The sequence below is a fragment of the Zosterops lateralis genome, assembly GCF_965231275.1.
Source record: "Zosterops lateralis genome assembly, chromosome: Z".
Classification (NCBI taxonomy): Eukaryota; Metazoa; Chordata; class Aves; order Passeriformes; family Zosteropidae; genus Zosterops; species Zosterops lateralis.
The window spans coordinates 20,612,665-20,627,945 of record NC_139800.1 but is presented as its reverse complement, the minus strand read 5'-3'; the positions used below and the strand labels follow the sequence as shown (position 1 = coordinate 20,627,945).

At 53.7% G+C, this 15,281-nt stretch overlaps 3 protein-coding genes across 3 annotated transcripts; all 3 read left to right on the top strand.

Moving 5' to 3' along the window:
- The first annotated feature begins 2,099 nt into the window (after positions 1-2,099).
- Positions 2,100-4,689, top strand: LOC310922658 (avidin-like). Its single transcript, XM_083883369.1, has 5 exons — positions 2,100-2,193; positions 3,090-3,206; positions 3,311-3,524; positions 3,866-3,986; positions 4,068-4,689. The coding sequence occupies exons 1-5, from the start codon at positions 2,119-2,121 to the stop codon at positions 4,099-4,101; spliced, it is 561 nt and encodes a 186-aa protein (XP_083739495.1). The 5' UTR covers positions 2,100-2,118; the 3' UTR covers positions 4,102-4,689.
- Positions 4,690-9,097: 4,408 nt separating this feature from the next.
- On the top strand, positions 9,098-10,722 carry LOC310922521 (avidin-like; the record flags this gene model as incomplete). Its single annotated transcript, XM_083883151.1, has 4 exons — positions 9,098-9,182; positions 9,705-9,918; positions 10,343-10,463; positions 10,623-10,722. Exons 1-4 carry the CDS (start codon positions 9,111-9,113, stop codon positions 10,720-10,722), a joined length of 507 nt encoding a protein of 168 aa, XP_083739277.1. The 5' UTR covers positions 9,098-9,110.
- Positions 10,723-12,653: 1,931 nt separating this feature from the next.
- LOC310922660 (avidin-like) lies at positions 12,654-14,111 on the top strand (the record flags this gene model as incomplete). Its single annotated transcript, XM_083883371.1, has 4 exons — positions 12,654-12,725; positions 13,258-13,468; positions 13,570-13,702; positions 14,078-14,111. 4 exons carry the CDS (start codon positions 12,654-12,656, stop codon positions 14,109-14,111), a joined length of 450 nt encoding a protein of 149 aa, XP_083739497.1.
- Between the last annotated feature and the right edge of the window lie 1,170 nt (positions 14,112-15,281).

The window sequence follows — 15,281 nt, the reverse complement described above, 5'->3', positions numbered from 1 at the left end:
GGGGCATCAGGAGAGAGACCTGAGACTCCATGGGGAGCTACTGGGCAGACCAGGTGGCTAAAGACAGACACTGAAGGTGTACCTATTGTATGTATGCAGGTATACATGTACTTCCCACTGACTGACTGGCTGTCGCCTGGTCAGCTGGGGGGTGGAACAGGATATGAATCCTTTCTGGTGTTCATATTCACAGGATGCTATCCGAACATTGAACTTTATTTTATCAGCACCTTAGGAAACGAAACAAATCAAACAAGGGCCCAATGCCCTTTGCACCGCTCTAACACTAGGACTCACTAATCCATAATTTCAGCAGATCATGAAGTTTTCACCTCATTAGTTACATAATCCATGTTGCCCAGCTCCTAACTCCTGTTCCTGAGCACCACAAGGAGAAGCTGTGTGGGCAGGGACAGGTGTAAAGGGTGTTAAGGGCAATGCTGCCTGGGGTCTGCAGGGCTGCTGGGACAAGAGACAGCTGGATGGGGCAGGAACTTTGGGTCAAAAAGCACACAGTGCCCCTGAGAAAGTGTCAGGGCCTGTCTGCCATCCTCTTCCTCTGACAGAGTGCAGATCCTCCCCAGCCTTCCTCAGCCTTTACTCTTTTTCCTCATTCCCTCCTGGGCTCTGGGGCTGCACCCAGAGTGCATGGACCTGAGACTCTCCAGGGTATGCTTGTACTAACTGAGCACAACTGGTTGATGTGCCTGGTGGTCCAGCTTTTGGTCAAAAGTCACCCTGAATCCTCATCCTCACCCTTGCACCCTCATTGCCTCATCCTCTGCACAGAGCCCTCAGTGCATCCCCACTGGTCCTTGGCACTGCCCTGGTCGTGCTGGACTCATTCTCCTGCTTCCCCTCCCAAAACGCCCACTGTGGCTGCCACCAGCACCATGAGCACCCAAAGGCTTCTCTGAGGGGTCTGTCAGGCTAAAGCCTTGGGACCTCAGTGGAAGTGGAGGGTGAGGCTGGGAGCCCTGCACTGTGAGGCACGAGGCCACTGAGAACCACGTTGGTCCAGGACATAAGATTTAATTTCTGTCATTTCATTACCCCTTCAACTGCAAAATCCCTGGCTTCTGGTTTCTCCTAAGGAGGCAGACAGTAGAACAGAGAATGATGCAAACATTGTGCTTGCTTAATAAGGAAACTGAAAGTAAAACTGTAGAGTTTACAAGAACTCATCACTGGGGGCACCACCCCCTCTGCACCACAATCTGTGTTCATCAGCTGTCCTAACTATCCCACATCCTGTCCCTGACCTTGACGTGATCCTGCCCTTTTATTTACCTTTCATTTGCCTTTTTCCTCTTGCCTGGTACATGCAACCTGGGCTGCTCACCTCCAGCCTGCAATGCCCTGCTTAGAGATTTTCCTATTGCTGTTGAGGCTATTGTTGTTCCCTTCATCTTCTAATTCCCTGGAGCCACCGCAGATCACCTGCTGTCCCTGCACACGTACCTTGCCCAGCCCTCATGACTCTCTGTCCTTCTGTCCATCCCCCACAGTGACCAGAGGGTGCTTTGGGACACAGGAGCTCCTGCAGGGCAGGATGACAACTCCGAGCCCGCCCTCAACCAATAGACATGGGGCTAAAGAGCCCCAGGCTGGGTAATGTCAGTGGGCAGCCCCACGCATCCCCTTGTGCATCCCTATTTTGCCCATCTCCATTTCTGTGTCCATCCCTGTTCCAGTCCCCATGGCTACCCCCATCCCTGCCTCAGTTCCCTCATCCCTGCGCCCATCCCTGCCCTGTACCCATCCCTCCTACCCGTGCTTCCATCCGTGTCCCTGTTCCCATCCTCGTCCATGTGCACATCCCCCATCCCTCATCCTTGCCCCCCGTGCCCACCCTATTTCCCGTTCCTATCCCACCACAACATACCGCCTCGTCCTGTCTTCATCCCCAGCCCTGTCCCCATATCTGTTTTTACCCCTCTGCCTGTTCCCGCACCGGTCCCCCTCGCTCTCTCCCTTCGGTTCCTTGTCCCAGTATCAGTTCTTCCCTCAGATACCGCCCGAGGCTTTCCGGGAAACTGTGGCGGAGCCGAATAAAAGTCTGTGAGTCACAGTCACGGCGTGATTTGCTGCCGCCACTGCATCCCGACCTGCATCCCGATGAGCCGCCGCGTACTCTCCGTTCTCGCACTGACTGTAGGGGTGTCCGTGCCCGCGGCCGCCGCAGGCTTCCAGGTGGGAACTCCTGCTGGGAGACTCCGCTGGGAAACTCGGCTCCGGGGAAGTCTGCGTGGGAGCGCACCTGGGGATGCCGGTGTTCGGGGAGGGACACGAGTGGCAGGCTCGCCGGAGGGGGGGAACATGATATGGGAGCTTTAGCGCTTGTTTGGGCTGGGACACGCTCTGTGGAAGAGCCCGCACGCGAGCATGTGGGGGAATGCTCGGCAACAGGAGGACCCCCTGCTCCAGCGGGTATCCAGACAGGACCCCCTGCCGAGGGAAGGGAGGGAAGTGATGCTCCAGGGTTGTCCGTGTGCCCCGGAGAGATGCGGATGGAGATTCCTTGTCTGGTGCAGGGGCCATGCATGCGGAAATCCCCACTTGCCTCCCAGGGTCTTGGAGGGAAATTGGGGCAGGGGGAGCCTGAGAACTCTGTCCCAGCAGGTGACTTGCCCCTGTCTCGGACAGTGCAGTGTGGGAGAGAACAGCCAGCTCTTAGAACTGCAGGTGGGATGTGCAGGGCTCTGGCCCTGTGGAGTCCATTGTGGACTTGAGGGCTATGCTCATCCCAATGAGCTTCCCTATTGTGCTGCATGTGTGCTGAGCACAGCACAGGTACCTACAAACACAGGTAGATGTGCCCTGGATTCACACAGCTCACCTGCCCAGGGCTAGCTACAGCAGGGGTCCTGTCCATGTTCCTGCCTATCCAGGTGTCCCACCTTTTGCTTTTCCTCTTCAACTCTCCCCTTCGCTTGGCTTACCCCAGCTTTTGACCCTCTTGACGTAGCTGAAATAGCAGCGACTTTATGAATCTTTTAAAAATGAATGCTTGAGCATTCTCAGGACTCCAGAAACACTCTGCAGTGCCACCATCCACAGCCTGACCTGTGTTTTTGCTCCTTTTCAAGCTCCTCTGCCAGGAAGCTGAGCACCCTGGGGAGAAAAAGGCTAGCAAGAAAGAGGAAACGACAACCAAAAACAGGTGGTCTCTGAGCCACCTGGGGAAAGGCACAAGGGATATCAAGGTGAGTCCCAGCACCCCGTGGGTGTCAGGGGTTATGGGCAAGGGGGCTCAGCCTGTAAGGGCTGTGTACAGGCAGCCCCCAGGGACACGTCTGCTGATCCGCAGCCGTGCAACCTGACTGGCTGGTGGGAGAATGATCTGGGCTCCAAAATGCAAGTGTTCAATGTTGACAATGATGGAACCTTCTCCGGTGAGTACTACACCGCCGTGTCAAGCGCCAAGAAACCCATCCAGCCATCCCCACTGATTGGCTCCCAGCATCTGGATGAGGATGGACAGTGCACCTTTGGCTTCACTGTCAACTGGAAGAAGTTCTCAGGTCTGTAGTTGTATGATGGCTGTTGTTGGATGGGGTGGTGGAATGGAGAGGGGAGCTCAGGCAGGTCCCAGTGCCCATCCTGATCCCTCTCTGCTGTCTCCTGTCTTTACTTCCCTGATCTCTCCCCACTCTGGGTGCTGTCTGCAAACAGCAGTACACCTCCCGAAACAAGGTGTGGGTGAAGCAGCACAAAGGGTTGCTTTGACAACACTTCTGCCAAACAGCATTTCTCTGCAAATACTGGAATCCACTCAGGCTCCATGAGCATTAAACCCACTGATGCCTGTGAAGCTCCAAAATAAGCTGAAGTTCTGTTAGGATAACTGTCACCACTGCTTTAGACTCCACAGCTGTCTTTGTGGGTGAGTGCTTCAAAGGTGATGATGGGAAGGAGGTCCTGCACACCTCCTGGTTGCTGCGGGAGAAAGTTGACTCAGAGCCAGATGACTGGAAAGCCACCAGGTGAGCCAAGGTACCCCCAGTCCATCTGGGATCCTTACCCAGCTGCTGGCTGGGGACCAATGGGCAACTGCTTCCCCACAGGACTGGCTGCAACACCTTCACTCGAACAGGCTGAAAGGAGGGAGAAGCATCTTACTCTGCCCCACTTGGGAGACAGGAGTGCCCTGAGCAGGATCAGTGTCTGTTGAGGTGTATTCCTGATTCCTCTCCATTTCCCACCCCTCACCTATCCATCAAAGTTTGCCAGTACCCATTTGTCCAAAATGTTCTCCGTTCTTCAGTACCTTATTGGTACCTAGACATTGTATCTTCCCATTTGCATCTCCCGTTGGTTACAATCTTCTGTACCTCCCCTTACATTCCCCACCTACAAAGATCCCATTGGTTGCTGTTCTGTTCCACCCATTGTCCCATCCCTCCTTTAAAAGCTGCTACACAGCAGTATCTGTCGCTCTTCTGTCCCTGATTTCCTTCAGCAATAAACCTGTTGGAAACCTCATAGAGAGAGCCTCCCTTTGCTCAGGTCCACAACAGTGTCTCCTTGCTCAGCTTGGGGTTGAATGCCCCAAAGGTTCAGCGTTGGCACCACTAGTGCTCCGCTGTTTCCCATACTCGCCGGTCTGGTCCTGGTGCTGGCCAGAGCCTTGGAAAACCCAAAGGAGCAAACCGACAAGTGTGTACCAGCATGTCCTGGTGTTTCCAGCTCTGGAGGAAGATGTCTCAAAAAACAACAAATAAAATTAAAGATATTTAAACACAACGTTGTGCAGTCTGTGGATATGTCCTGGAAAAGCTGTGCTAAAACACGGTAGAGGGTGGCTGTGGGATGAAATTGTCATTCCGTTATTCTGAGAGGAGACTGGCCCCAAGAAAGCCCCTTTTCCAGCCCAAACAGGACAGTGCATCCCCAGAGTAACCCTCTGACACTAACTGTGACCACCACTCACTTCTTCCTACTGAAAGCCTGGTGAATGTGGTGGGAGGGTAATCTGGGGAACGTTTCTGCATCCCAAAAACCTGGCTGGAAACCCAGAGGCCCGTGGCTCTGACACAGCCCTTAAGCAGGCAGGTGATGGACCTTGGCTGCATCCATATTCCTGTAAAGTGCCAAGGGTTGCTCTGTAGCAGCCACACAGGACCAGCAGCTGCAGTACACCCAGCCCAAAACCCTTCCTAGGAAACATGTGATTTACTGGAAAGCTAATGACCAGCAAACACCTCTCAAATCTCTGCCCAGTGGACTATGTGACTGACCAAAATAGGCAGTGCCTGTGCTGCCTTAGACACCCCTCTAAGCCAAAGCAAATGATTTCCTGGAAATCAGCTCTGGGTCTGACTGTGAAACTTAGTCCTTGTGTCTTTGATTCTCAAAATAACCTGGGACAGTGCTGCATGCTCTGAGCTGGCATACTGCCTGGGATTTGATGAACTTAAAAGTAGGACTGAGCTGCTGGGCTGCCACCCCCACTGCTCCCCTGGCTTTTCTGCTACAAATGTTGTGGGTGGGAGAGCTTTGCTAGCAGCATCTGTGGCTTTAGCAAATTTGCCTGCTCTGTGGTTTTGCCTGCCTTGTTGCAAACTTGCATGTGGTTTGCTTCTCACATCTTTCTCCCTGGGGTTCATCTTTCGCTTCTAGAGCAATGCTGCTGGTCCCTTCTCAGTGCCTCACTGGCATTTCTCCAGGTTTTTCAATTTCCTTGCAGCATTTCTGACCAGAATGCCTTTACACCAGCCCTCTGCTATGCATTTATGTATCTGAACAGCCTTTTATGTGCTTTTAGAGGAGGCTGAGAACTGGGAAGGGGAGAGGCAGAGGGACCACAGGACTCTGCTCTCACCTGATGAATGACCAGCTCAGCAGTGAGGTAGCCTGCTAAGCCTTCAGCCTCACTGCATGTATTGTCCTGACTTCATTATTGCCTGCATGCCAATATTTCCCCCGGGCAGGGCTCTTCCGAGGCTGTGCAGCATTCCCAGGATGCTTCAGTAAGGTAGCAGTGCTGACCACAGTTGGAGCATCTTGCAAACCCCAGTAGGTAGCCACAGTTCCGGTGAGAAACATAGCAGGCATGAGCTGGCAGAGCTATTTCCAAGGCCAGTCCCTACATGAGGGCACCCAGCTAGGCTCCCATATATCCCTGACATTCCCTGGCACACCTTGGATTTGGGGTGATAGGACATGGTGTGCCAGGAGTGCCTGCAGGCATCTGGGAGTAGTTAAGGATGGGGATATTTCTCTGTGGACACTCAGCATCCATCAGCTCTGGGTTTTATTCAGCTGCAAACCTGCTCATGGTGTTGGTCTGAAAACCCAGCACCATTTATTTCCTTCTAGCACAGCCTCATCAGCAAAACAAACGTTAGCAGGGCTTCACTTCAGCCCCACTGCAGGAAAACCCACTGTTTCTGCTGCATGACAAGCCTTGATCAGGGTCATTCACACACTGTGAATGCCTCCAGGGGCAGGGGGAGCTGGTGGAGGCAGGAGGCACCTGAAATCACATGGACATGTCTGTGTGGCACAGCTGTTCACACACATAGTGTATCAATTAAAAACAAAAACAAAAACAAAACCTGAAAAGCAAATTTATTAGGATCATGGCATGGGGTGATGCTTGTGTAAGCATCAAATCCCTTCAAACGGTCACTGTTAGAATGGAGAAGGAGTTTCATGTCTTAACCACATGTGGAAAACTGTCCTACACAACCGTTTCTGCGGGAACTGCTCCTGTTGACCGTTTACAAATGTCTCAACCCTGAACCTCTTGGTGCCCAGTGTCTCTCTCAGTGCAGCTGTTGACCCACATAAGCAGACAGAGGCAGGGAATTCCTAGGCCGTGCAAGGGATTGCATGGTTGGTGAGTTTGGATGTACCAAAACCTGGTACCCCTCCACTCTGCAGAGATGACAAAAGAGTAAATTGGATTTTCAAGTCATAACTTCCCTGATGAGTGAAGATACATAGCTCCCATCCCCTCCACCATTTCTGCATAGTCCTCTGGTCAAGACCACACATTGTGCTCTGCTCTTCTGCCTCTTTTCATGGCCCTGTTCCAGCTCTAGCCTTACTGGACACAGACTGCCATCCTGAGAGAATGGAGGATTTCCCTAGTTATGTTCTCAGCCCTTCCTGGGGCCAGCTTGGAAGCAGGGCACACCCAGATGTGTTCTGCCTCCCTCCCCACAGCTGAGCTTATCAAATTTGTCAGTATAATCCCTTGTGTGGATGAGCGACCTGCAGCTTGTCCAGTTTGCCCTACATGGCTCAGAGGGCTATTCACTCCTGCCCCAGCCAGGCACCAGTGCTGTGTCCCCTCCACTGCACTGCACCCTGGCCAGGCACTGGGTCACTGACCTCGGGTCCAATAGAACCATCTTGGCTGTGAACAGAAAAGGCAACTTCACTGGCTGCTACCACACACCATGAATGAGGTCTGGGCATCACTGCTGCAGGTGACACACTTGGTGAACCAGAAGGGCCAGCCTACCTTCAGCTATCAACTAGAACTTTTCGGGTGCTTCTCCTTTCCCAGCCCTCCCCTTGTATTCTCAGAGCTCCTCCAGTCTGCACTGAGATGTCCTTGGAGTATCCCATCTCTGATGTCCAGCTCAGCTGTGCCCATGCCACAACACCCTGCATAACCCATGACTGTTCAAGGTCCCAACAGGACAGGAGGCTGGGGAGGGAAGCATCACCCACAAGCAGCCTTTCCCACTGACAAACTGGGTGCCTAAGAGGGACAGCCCCATCCCAGCACTATCTCATCCCTTCACAGGCTGCAGACTCTTTCACTGCCCCCATGGGCCAAAGCTTCATAGATGAGGACAGAAAGGAAACACTGAGGACCATATGGAGCATGCAAGATGAGGCTGACATGCTCGGGGTTGACTGGAAAGCTAGTGGGTGGGCTGGAGAGCACTTATCGATCCTTGCTCTGTACCGGGGCTGCCCCTGTGAGCATTGCATGGAGCCCAGGGGCGAGTGCCAAGCCCTGAGTACTGGGTGCCAGCTGGGCAGCAAGCAGGGAAAGCAGTGTCAAGATCCCAAGAGCTTTTGCAGCAAGTCCCCAGGATGGGAACTGAACACAGCTCTGTAATTTTTTAATTAAAAGCAAAGTGCAATTTGAATACTGGAGGATCCTGCTCCCTGAGGAAGAAGAGAACGGGTTTCCTTGTGTTCAGGCCCAGGAAAGATGAGAAGGATTATCAAAGCAGATCTCATCACTTGTGCTTGGGCAGGGTCCAGAGAGGCGCCTCATGATCTGGACACAGCCAGATGCCACTTCTATTTTCCCCTGCAGCATTGGGAGTCACACGTTCACCTGGTTAGAGTGGTATCTTAGAGGATGTGTCTGTGCCATGTCCCTGTGTAAATGCCAAGCACCCCCATCACAGTCTGCATCACCAGCAGGAGCTCCTTGGGAAGGGTCAGACAGGGCCCTGCCCGGCCTCAAAGCATCATGCATATGGTATTGCCTCCCACAGTGTCTGGGAGGCACCGTGCACAGAACATGCCCTCCCACAGGAACAAGCAAATTTTAACATCTACGTGTCTTCCAGGAAAGCCCTTCTGCACCTGGAAGAATGACTGATCCAAGACTTCCTGCTGCAGTGACAGTCTTGGGTCCCAAACCCAAGGAAAGCCCAGGCAGGATGGAAAACAGAAAGAGCAGCAGACACTTGCAATGCAGGAGGGGACGGTGACAGTGCTGAGCCGCTGCGTGCAGATGCGTCACCAGCCAGAGCAGCAAAGCACAACTTGCGCTTGCTGCAACCTGTGTTTAGGTGGCAGCACTGGGTCAGTGGCAGCGGGACAGTGACAAGCCATGCCCGCCTCTAGAGCTCCGGGACTGAGCACGGAACGGGGTTGGTAGAGCCTCTTGAACAGTGGCTGTGTAAATCACCCCTGCATCCCCACCTCCCTGCACAGCCGTGCTCATCCCCGCGTTCCTCCAGCGCTGCCCAGGTCAGGCAGACCTGCTCACCTCACCTGGCCTGGGCACGCTGACATCAGGATACTCACGCCGCGGCTGCCAGCCGTCGTGGCTCCGGTTACAGCCCTATAAAGGAGTTTGGGATGCAGGGCAGAGGGAGCTGGGCCGGGTATTTCACAGCCCCGCAGCGATGGGGGGCGCCGCTTTCATCCTGGTCCTCGCCGTGGCCCTGGCAGAGAGTGTTGCTCCCGCGGGCAGGAAGGTACGGGGATCTGGGTGACGGTGGGAGCATGGCAGACATGGCACTGGGATGCAGTGTGGGCAGCCAGGAGTTCTCCCATAAATGCCGTTTTAGGCTTAGATAAGTAGGAGAGCTTTGCAAGAACCAAATCCCGGCAGAGGGCAAGATACCCCTGATCACCTTCAGCTACCTGGTACCACCTCAGGAAAGATTTGTTCCCCTGAGGGAACTGTGTGCAGGGCATTCCATCCCTTGGGGTTTGTGCCTGCATGAAGCACGTGCATGAAGTGTGGCATCCCCTGGGACGTCTGGGTCTGTGTCTGGGTGTACCGTGCATGCTGCAGGGCTGGGACATTCTGGTCTTGCTCCACCATTTTCTCATCAGCACCCTGGGGCAGCATTTCCCCAAACTGGGATTAGGGATAGCCAATGCCCTGCAGCTGCACTCACAGCAGGGCTTGTGGCTCCCCTCGTGTGGGGCAGTGACAGGGATGGGGCCCCTCTGCATACAGAGACAGACAATATGTGAATGTATTCATTCAGTGCCAGCTCAACGGAGTGTGGAGGAATGACCAGGACTCACTGATGGAGATTTCCGTGTTGAGGGACAATGGGGACTTCCAGGGACAATACCTCACACAAGTCACCCTTGCCGGGGGCTGTGCTCAAATCTCTCCGCTGAGGGGTGCCCAGCAGCAGCTTGGAGAAGAGGGCTGGCCCACCTTTGCCTTCACTGTGCGCTGGGAAAAATTCTCCAGTAAGTCCTGAGACATCTGGGGATGGCACAACAGTGTCAATGGAAGCCATGCACGCAACCAGCAGGAATTTTCTTTTGCCAGGAATTCAGCCAGGTGATGCCAGGAATTCAGGTGGTGCAGCTAAGCAGTAACACCTGCACAGCATGGGGCTAAGGGGCAATGCTGGGCTTGAACAGGAGAGCCCTTCCTCACCCAACATCTTTGGGGCAACCACAGTGGGTCCAGATCCCGTGACCACAAGTGAGATGTGGTGCTATAAATCCTGCCTTGTCCAAGGGAGCCATAGGGTTGGGCAGGACCCCCCAGAATTGGTTTGGGGGTTGTGTGGCCATTGGAGCAGGAACACAGCAGTGTCTGGGAGACAGTGGGGCAGGGGAAGCAGCCAGTTTCCCCATGGATCTCCCAATAAGTGCTTCCTCCCAGATGCCACCACCGCCTTTGTGGGGCAATGCTTTGTGGATGCAAGTGGAAAGGAGATACTGAGCACCACGTGGCTGCTGCGTGAAGCTGTCGGGTCCCTGGAGGAGGACTGGAAAGCCACGAGGTAGTGGGGGGATATGGGGGGCACTAATCCCACAGAGGAGTCCTCACTTGAGGAAACCTGGGGGACATTTAGGGACATCCTATCACTGCTGCAATCACTGGCAGGTCTGAGTGGGCAGTATCTGTGGGTCATCCCACAGGAATTCTCAACTTCTCACAGGGTGGGAAGAAATGTCTTTACACGCAAACGCACCACAGAAGGAAAGATCCTGCCGAACTTGTCCCCTCCATGTGAAGCTGTGTCTTCTCCAGCCCCATGATGGGATGGTCTGGCTGCACTGCAAACCCCCCAACAAGACAAGAAAAACCTGCCTTCGATTGAGAATAAAATTTAAAAATCATCACCTGTTGTTGCCTTTTCTTAAAGTCTGTCCTTGCTACACCTTCTGTCCCCAAAGATACCCCTGCTGAGGTGAGATCTTACCATTGCCCTTCTGCAGGGACATCTGCATCTCTCCCTGATCCCACCCATCTGCCTCCCTGGGCTCATTTCCCATCTCATCTAAACTCAAACTTCCACTGTGTGTCATCATTCCCCACCTGCCTGAGGGTGGCAGAGCTAGCAGCAGCATCCTGGATTCAGCTCACTTCCTTCCAGTGCCTTCATATCCATTCCCACCAGACCCTTTCCAGTACTGGGACTCCATGCTCTGTTGGATTCGGCAATGGAGGCAGCATTATCAGTAAATTTGAGATGTTGATTAAGCACTTTCTTTGTCCTGTATGGCACTCAAGTAGAATGTGCAGAAGTTAAAGCCCTTCTCCCATCCCATCCCATCCCATCCCATCCCATCCCATCCCATCCCATCCCATCCCATCCCATCCACCTGGGTTGCACTCAGGAATTTTCCCTTTCTCTACCCCTGCATTTTGGCAGTGCCTCTCTATTTGCCTCTGTGGACACCTGCCAAACGGTCAGCTCTTTTGACACAAAGTTTTTGGCAGGTCTGTGGGTGAAGAGGAAGCCTCATGTAGAAGAGCTAGAAAAATATCCCAGCCCCAGGGATGGCAGCACTGTGGCCACACAGTCCATCAGGCCTGGCCCAGCTCTAGCAACGCTGCAGCATGGCGCCATGAAGTGGAGGGATACCTGCCACCATCCTGGGATCACTAACATGGTGGCTTGTCCCTGCCAAACAGCACAGAAAGGCAGAAAGCCAAAAGAACAGAGTGTGGCATCCAGGACAACAGCAAAAGAATCCCCAGGGGGAATTTCTCTGAGTCCCTGTGATAGGCCATGAATTTGGGACTGAAAAAGACAAAAAGGAGGAGGGATGTGTTAGGAGAGGGATGTTTTCCACTTGGCCCAGCTTTCGAGGCTACCTAGATGAGCAAGAGATGTGCTGAGCAAAAGGTGCCAGGATATGCCAGGGCTAGCAGAGGGCACTGAAAGGTGCCATCCCAAAAGGGTACTCCCCTGCCCCCAGTTTTCCCACTGCAGCCCTGCTGCCACTCCCTGCCCCAGACACTGCTGACTTGGAAACAGCAGGTGTTGATTCAAGTGAATCCCACCTGAATTTTCAGCTGCCACTGCCATATGCCTGCTACAGGCATCACAAGAAAGGCATGGCTCAGGAAGACAGGGACAGTGCAAGCCAAATTTTGCACATCAAAGGTCCTTTAAAGAGACAAATATAAGAAAGAATTGTGAATACAATGCTGGTCATCATGCTCTGTGTGTTTAGCAACTCACTTTGTGGGACCTCAGTAATGCTGCTGACGTTACTTCTTTCTCTAACTCTCATAAAAGTAAAACCAAAAGCATCAAAATCAGCAGCTGACATCCAGAAGAGGCTGGAGAAATGTTACTGCTTCTAAAATGAGTAAGCTTTCCCTGGTCACCCAGTGGCACCAGCAAAGCAGGGAGGGGATAAATGCTGAAATAGTAATTTCCAACCTCTGTGCGTGGGAGGCAGATTTCCAAAGAAGGTATTGATGCTTTCCAGGCTATTATAGGGCTTTATAAAAAACTTGTTCCCGCACCCCTCTGCACAGCCGTGCTTTTTCCTGTGTTTCTTGAGCCCTGACCAGGTCATGCAGACCTCTTCACCTCCTTTGCCTGTCCCGGGCACCCTGACATCAAGCCGTTCATCTCACAGCTGCCATCCTGGTGCTGATGGGGCTCAAGTTACAGCCCTATAAAGGGTGCCAGGCTGCAGGGCTGAGAGGAGCTCTTAGCAACCTTGGAGCCATGGGAAGAAGTGCTTTTGCCCTGGTCCTCGCCCTTGCCCTGGCAGTGAGTGTTGCCCATGTGGAGAAGAAGGTATGGGGACAGATAATAGTGGGGATGTGATGCTGACATCCTGCTAGACTCCAAAATCTGCTGCTGGGGCATCATAGTTCAACAGAGAGCCAGGGTTGGGCTGCTGGAACTGGTGGGAACAGCATTGTGCAGTGCTGAGCGATGCTGTGACAAGGTTGAGAGGAAGGGACTACTCCTGCAAGGATGCTTCTTGCTGCAGGAAATCATTCAGAGGAAGGCAAACAGAGCCATACCCCAGAGAGCTCCTCCTTTCCCCCCTAGAGTGTATGGAAAGCAGTAGACCTACTGCTTCAGCATGGAGGGACTCGCTCCCCCTTGGGTGTGTGAAACCAGCCAGGACAATGGCTGAGCTGAATGCAGTCAGAGCTCAGGCATGATGCTCACACTGAGGTGGGTGATGCTGGTGGTACATCAGGTCTGTGGCACACCACCCACTGCTGCAGACATCTCTGGGCAGAGCCAGGGTGAAGCGGTGGGAGCAGGATGCCTCCCTCCCTGCCTGGTTCCTCCAGCCACAGCACTGGCCTTGCAGTGTCTTCTCTCTGGATCGTGGCGTAGTGACACCAACTGCCGGATGGTTGTGTCCACCCTGGACAAGGACAACAGATTCTCTGGTTTTTACCTGCCGGGACCTGCCAGTGGCTACTCAGAACTCCTCACCTCACCACTGGAGGGGTCCCAGCAAGATACAGGGCTGGTCCCACAGCCCATCTTCTCCTTCACTGTGAACTGGTGGCTCCAAGGTAGGCAGCATTGGACCACCATCCTGCAGCGGGGATGCCAGCAGGACACAGGGTGACCTTGTGCCTCACTGCCTGACTCACATCACCTTAAACCCACCCAGACTCAGAGACTGCCCGGACAACTGTCTTCCTGGGCCAGTGCTATGTGGACACCAATGGGGAGGAGACCCTGCATGCCCTGTGGCTCCTGCGAGAGGCAGCTGACAGTCCTGCAGACGACTGGAAAACCACCCGGTGAGTGCTGACACCAGCCACTGCTCTGCTAGGAGCTCCTGCAACTCAGACTGAAGGAAGGAGAAGTCCCATGGGGTGAAGCATGGGAGGACCAAGAGGGTAGAATGGGCTTGTTACCAGTGATATGCAAGGGCTAAGGAGCACCCATGTAACATGCTGCATGCCAGATGTGCCTCAGGGTGGGGGATCCCCAGGACCTTCTTTCCACTCTCCACAGCAGGGAGAGAGGAGGAAAAGATGCCAGCACCTGGCACAGCCTCTGCTACAGGCTGTTGGAACCTGTAGTACCCCAGTCGGCCACACAATTCTCTCCTTGGGTTTCCCCTCTACTCTCCACAGCATACACGACCCCATCTGATCTGGTGATTTTTGCAGGATTGGCACCAGCATCTTCACGCGGATAAAATAACAGGAAGTGGGAAATCCAGCAAGCTCAGGACGGCAGGGAGTCCCTAGGCAGACTTTGCCTGAATCAACGTGCTGCATTTGAGCAGCACTCACCCCCGAGGTTCACACTCTGTTAAGCAAGTTCACCAGATGCAAAATAAAGGGTTTCTGTGGGGATGCAGGGCTTGGCTCTGTCTTTTGCTCTGCCTCAAACCTGTGAGGTTTGTCACCCAGCACCCATCCTCCCACAGGGAGATTTCATGCTGCACTGGCACTGAAAAAGACAACAAGGCTGAGGGCAGCAGAGTCCCTCTAGATGGGGACTGTCCCAGCTCCCCTCCCTGGCAGTGTGCAGCAGTACTGCGCCTGCAAACCTGATGCTATGCTCTGGGTAACATGTCCCTCAGGGTACTCCCATATGTCCCTAGAAACGGGGGACAATCGGGCTGTGACCAGGCAGAAGGATAAGGCACAGCCCCAGTGTGCTGCCGTGGCCAATACTGCAGAGCCTTCCCCGTGTGAACAGAGAGGAGGAAGCTCTCGGGTGCCCGAATGCACGGGGCGGTTTCAAATGACTCTTGCAGATCCGTCAGCCTCCGGTTCCCAGCCCTGGCGGATGTGCAGCGGTGGCCATCTGCCAGCTGTCCTCCCCTCCCAGGCTTGGGGAAAACTCCCTAATTCCCCACCCCAAGAGTCCCTTTGGCAGGGCTGTGTCCCCCGAGAAATGCACGGGGGGGTGTCTCCAGCCAACCCTGACGTCCAGACATGGCCAGGGAAAGAGAATAGGGGAAGGGCACATCTGTCACTGGCTGGACTTTTTTAGGCATCACGGCGTGACCTCTCTGCCTTCTGCCTTAGACACTTTCCTAAAGTGGCCCTAACACGACCCTTTGGGGGTTCAGCTGGCCCAGGGCCGAAGTGCCCAGGTGTGAGAGCTGGAAGGAGGCAGTGGCTCCATCACTGTATTTCCAACTGCTTTTAAAACAGTTTTTCAGATTTCTGTTAGTTTTTCTGCTTTCACCCATACCCAGCAGCTGGTGCTAGTGGATAAAAATAGGATGGATGATGACAGAGGATTTAGATTTCTCTTGAAGAGGTGGATATATCTTGTTTCTGCTACTGACTGAATTTTCCATTAAAAAAAAAAGGGCAAACCTGACTCCTTTAAAGCCATGATCAGGAAGTGTTTTGC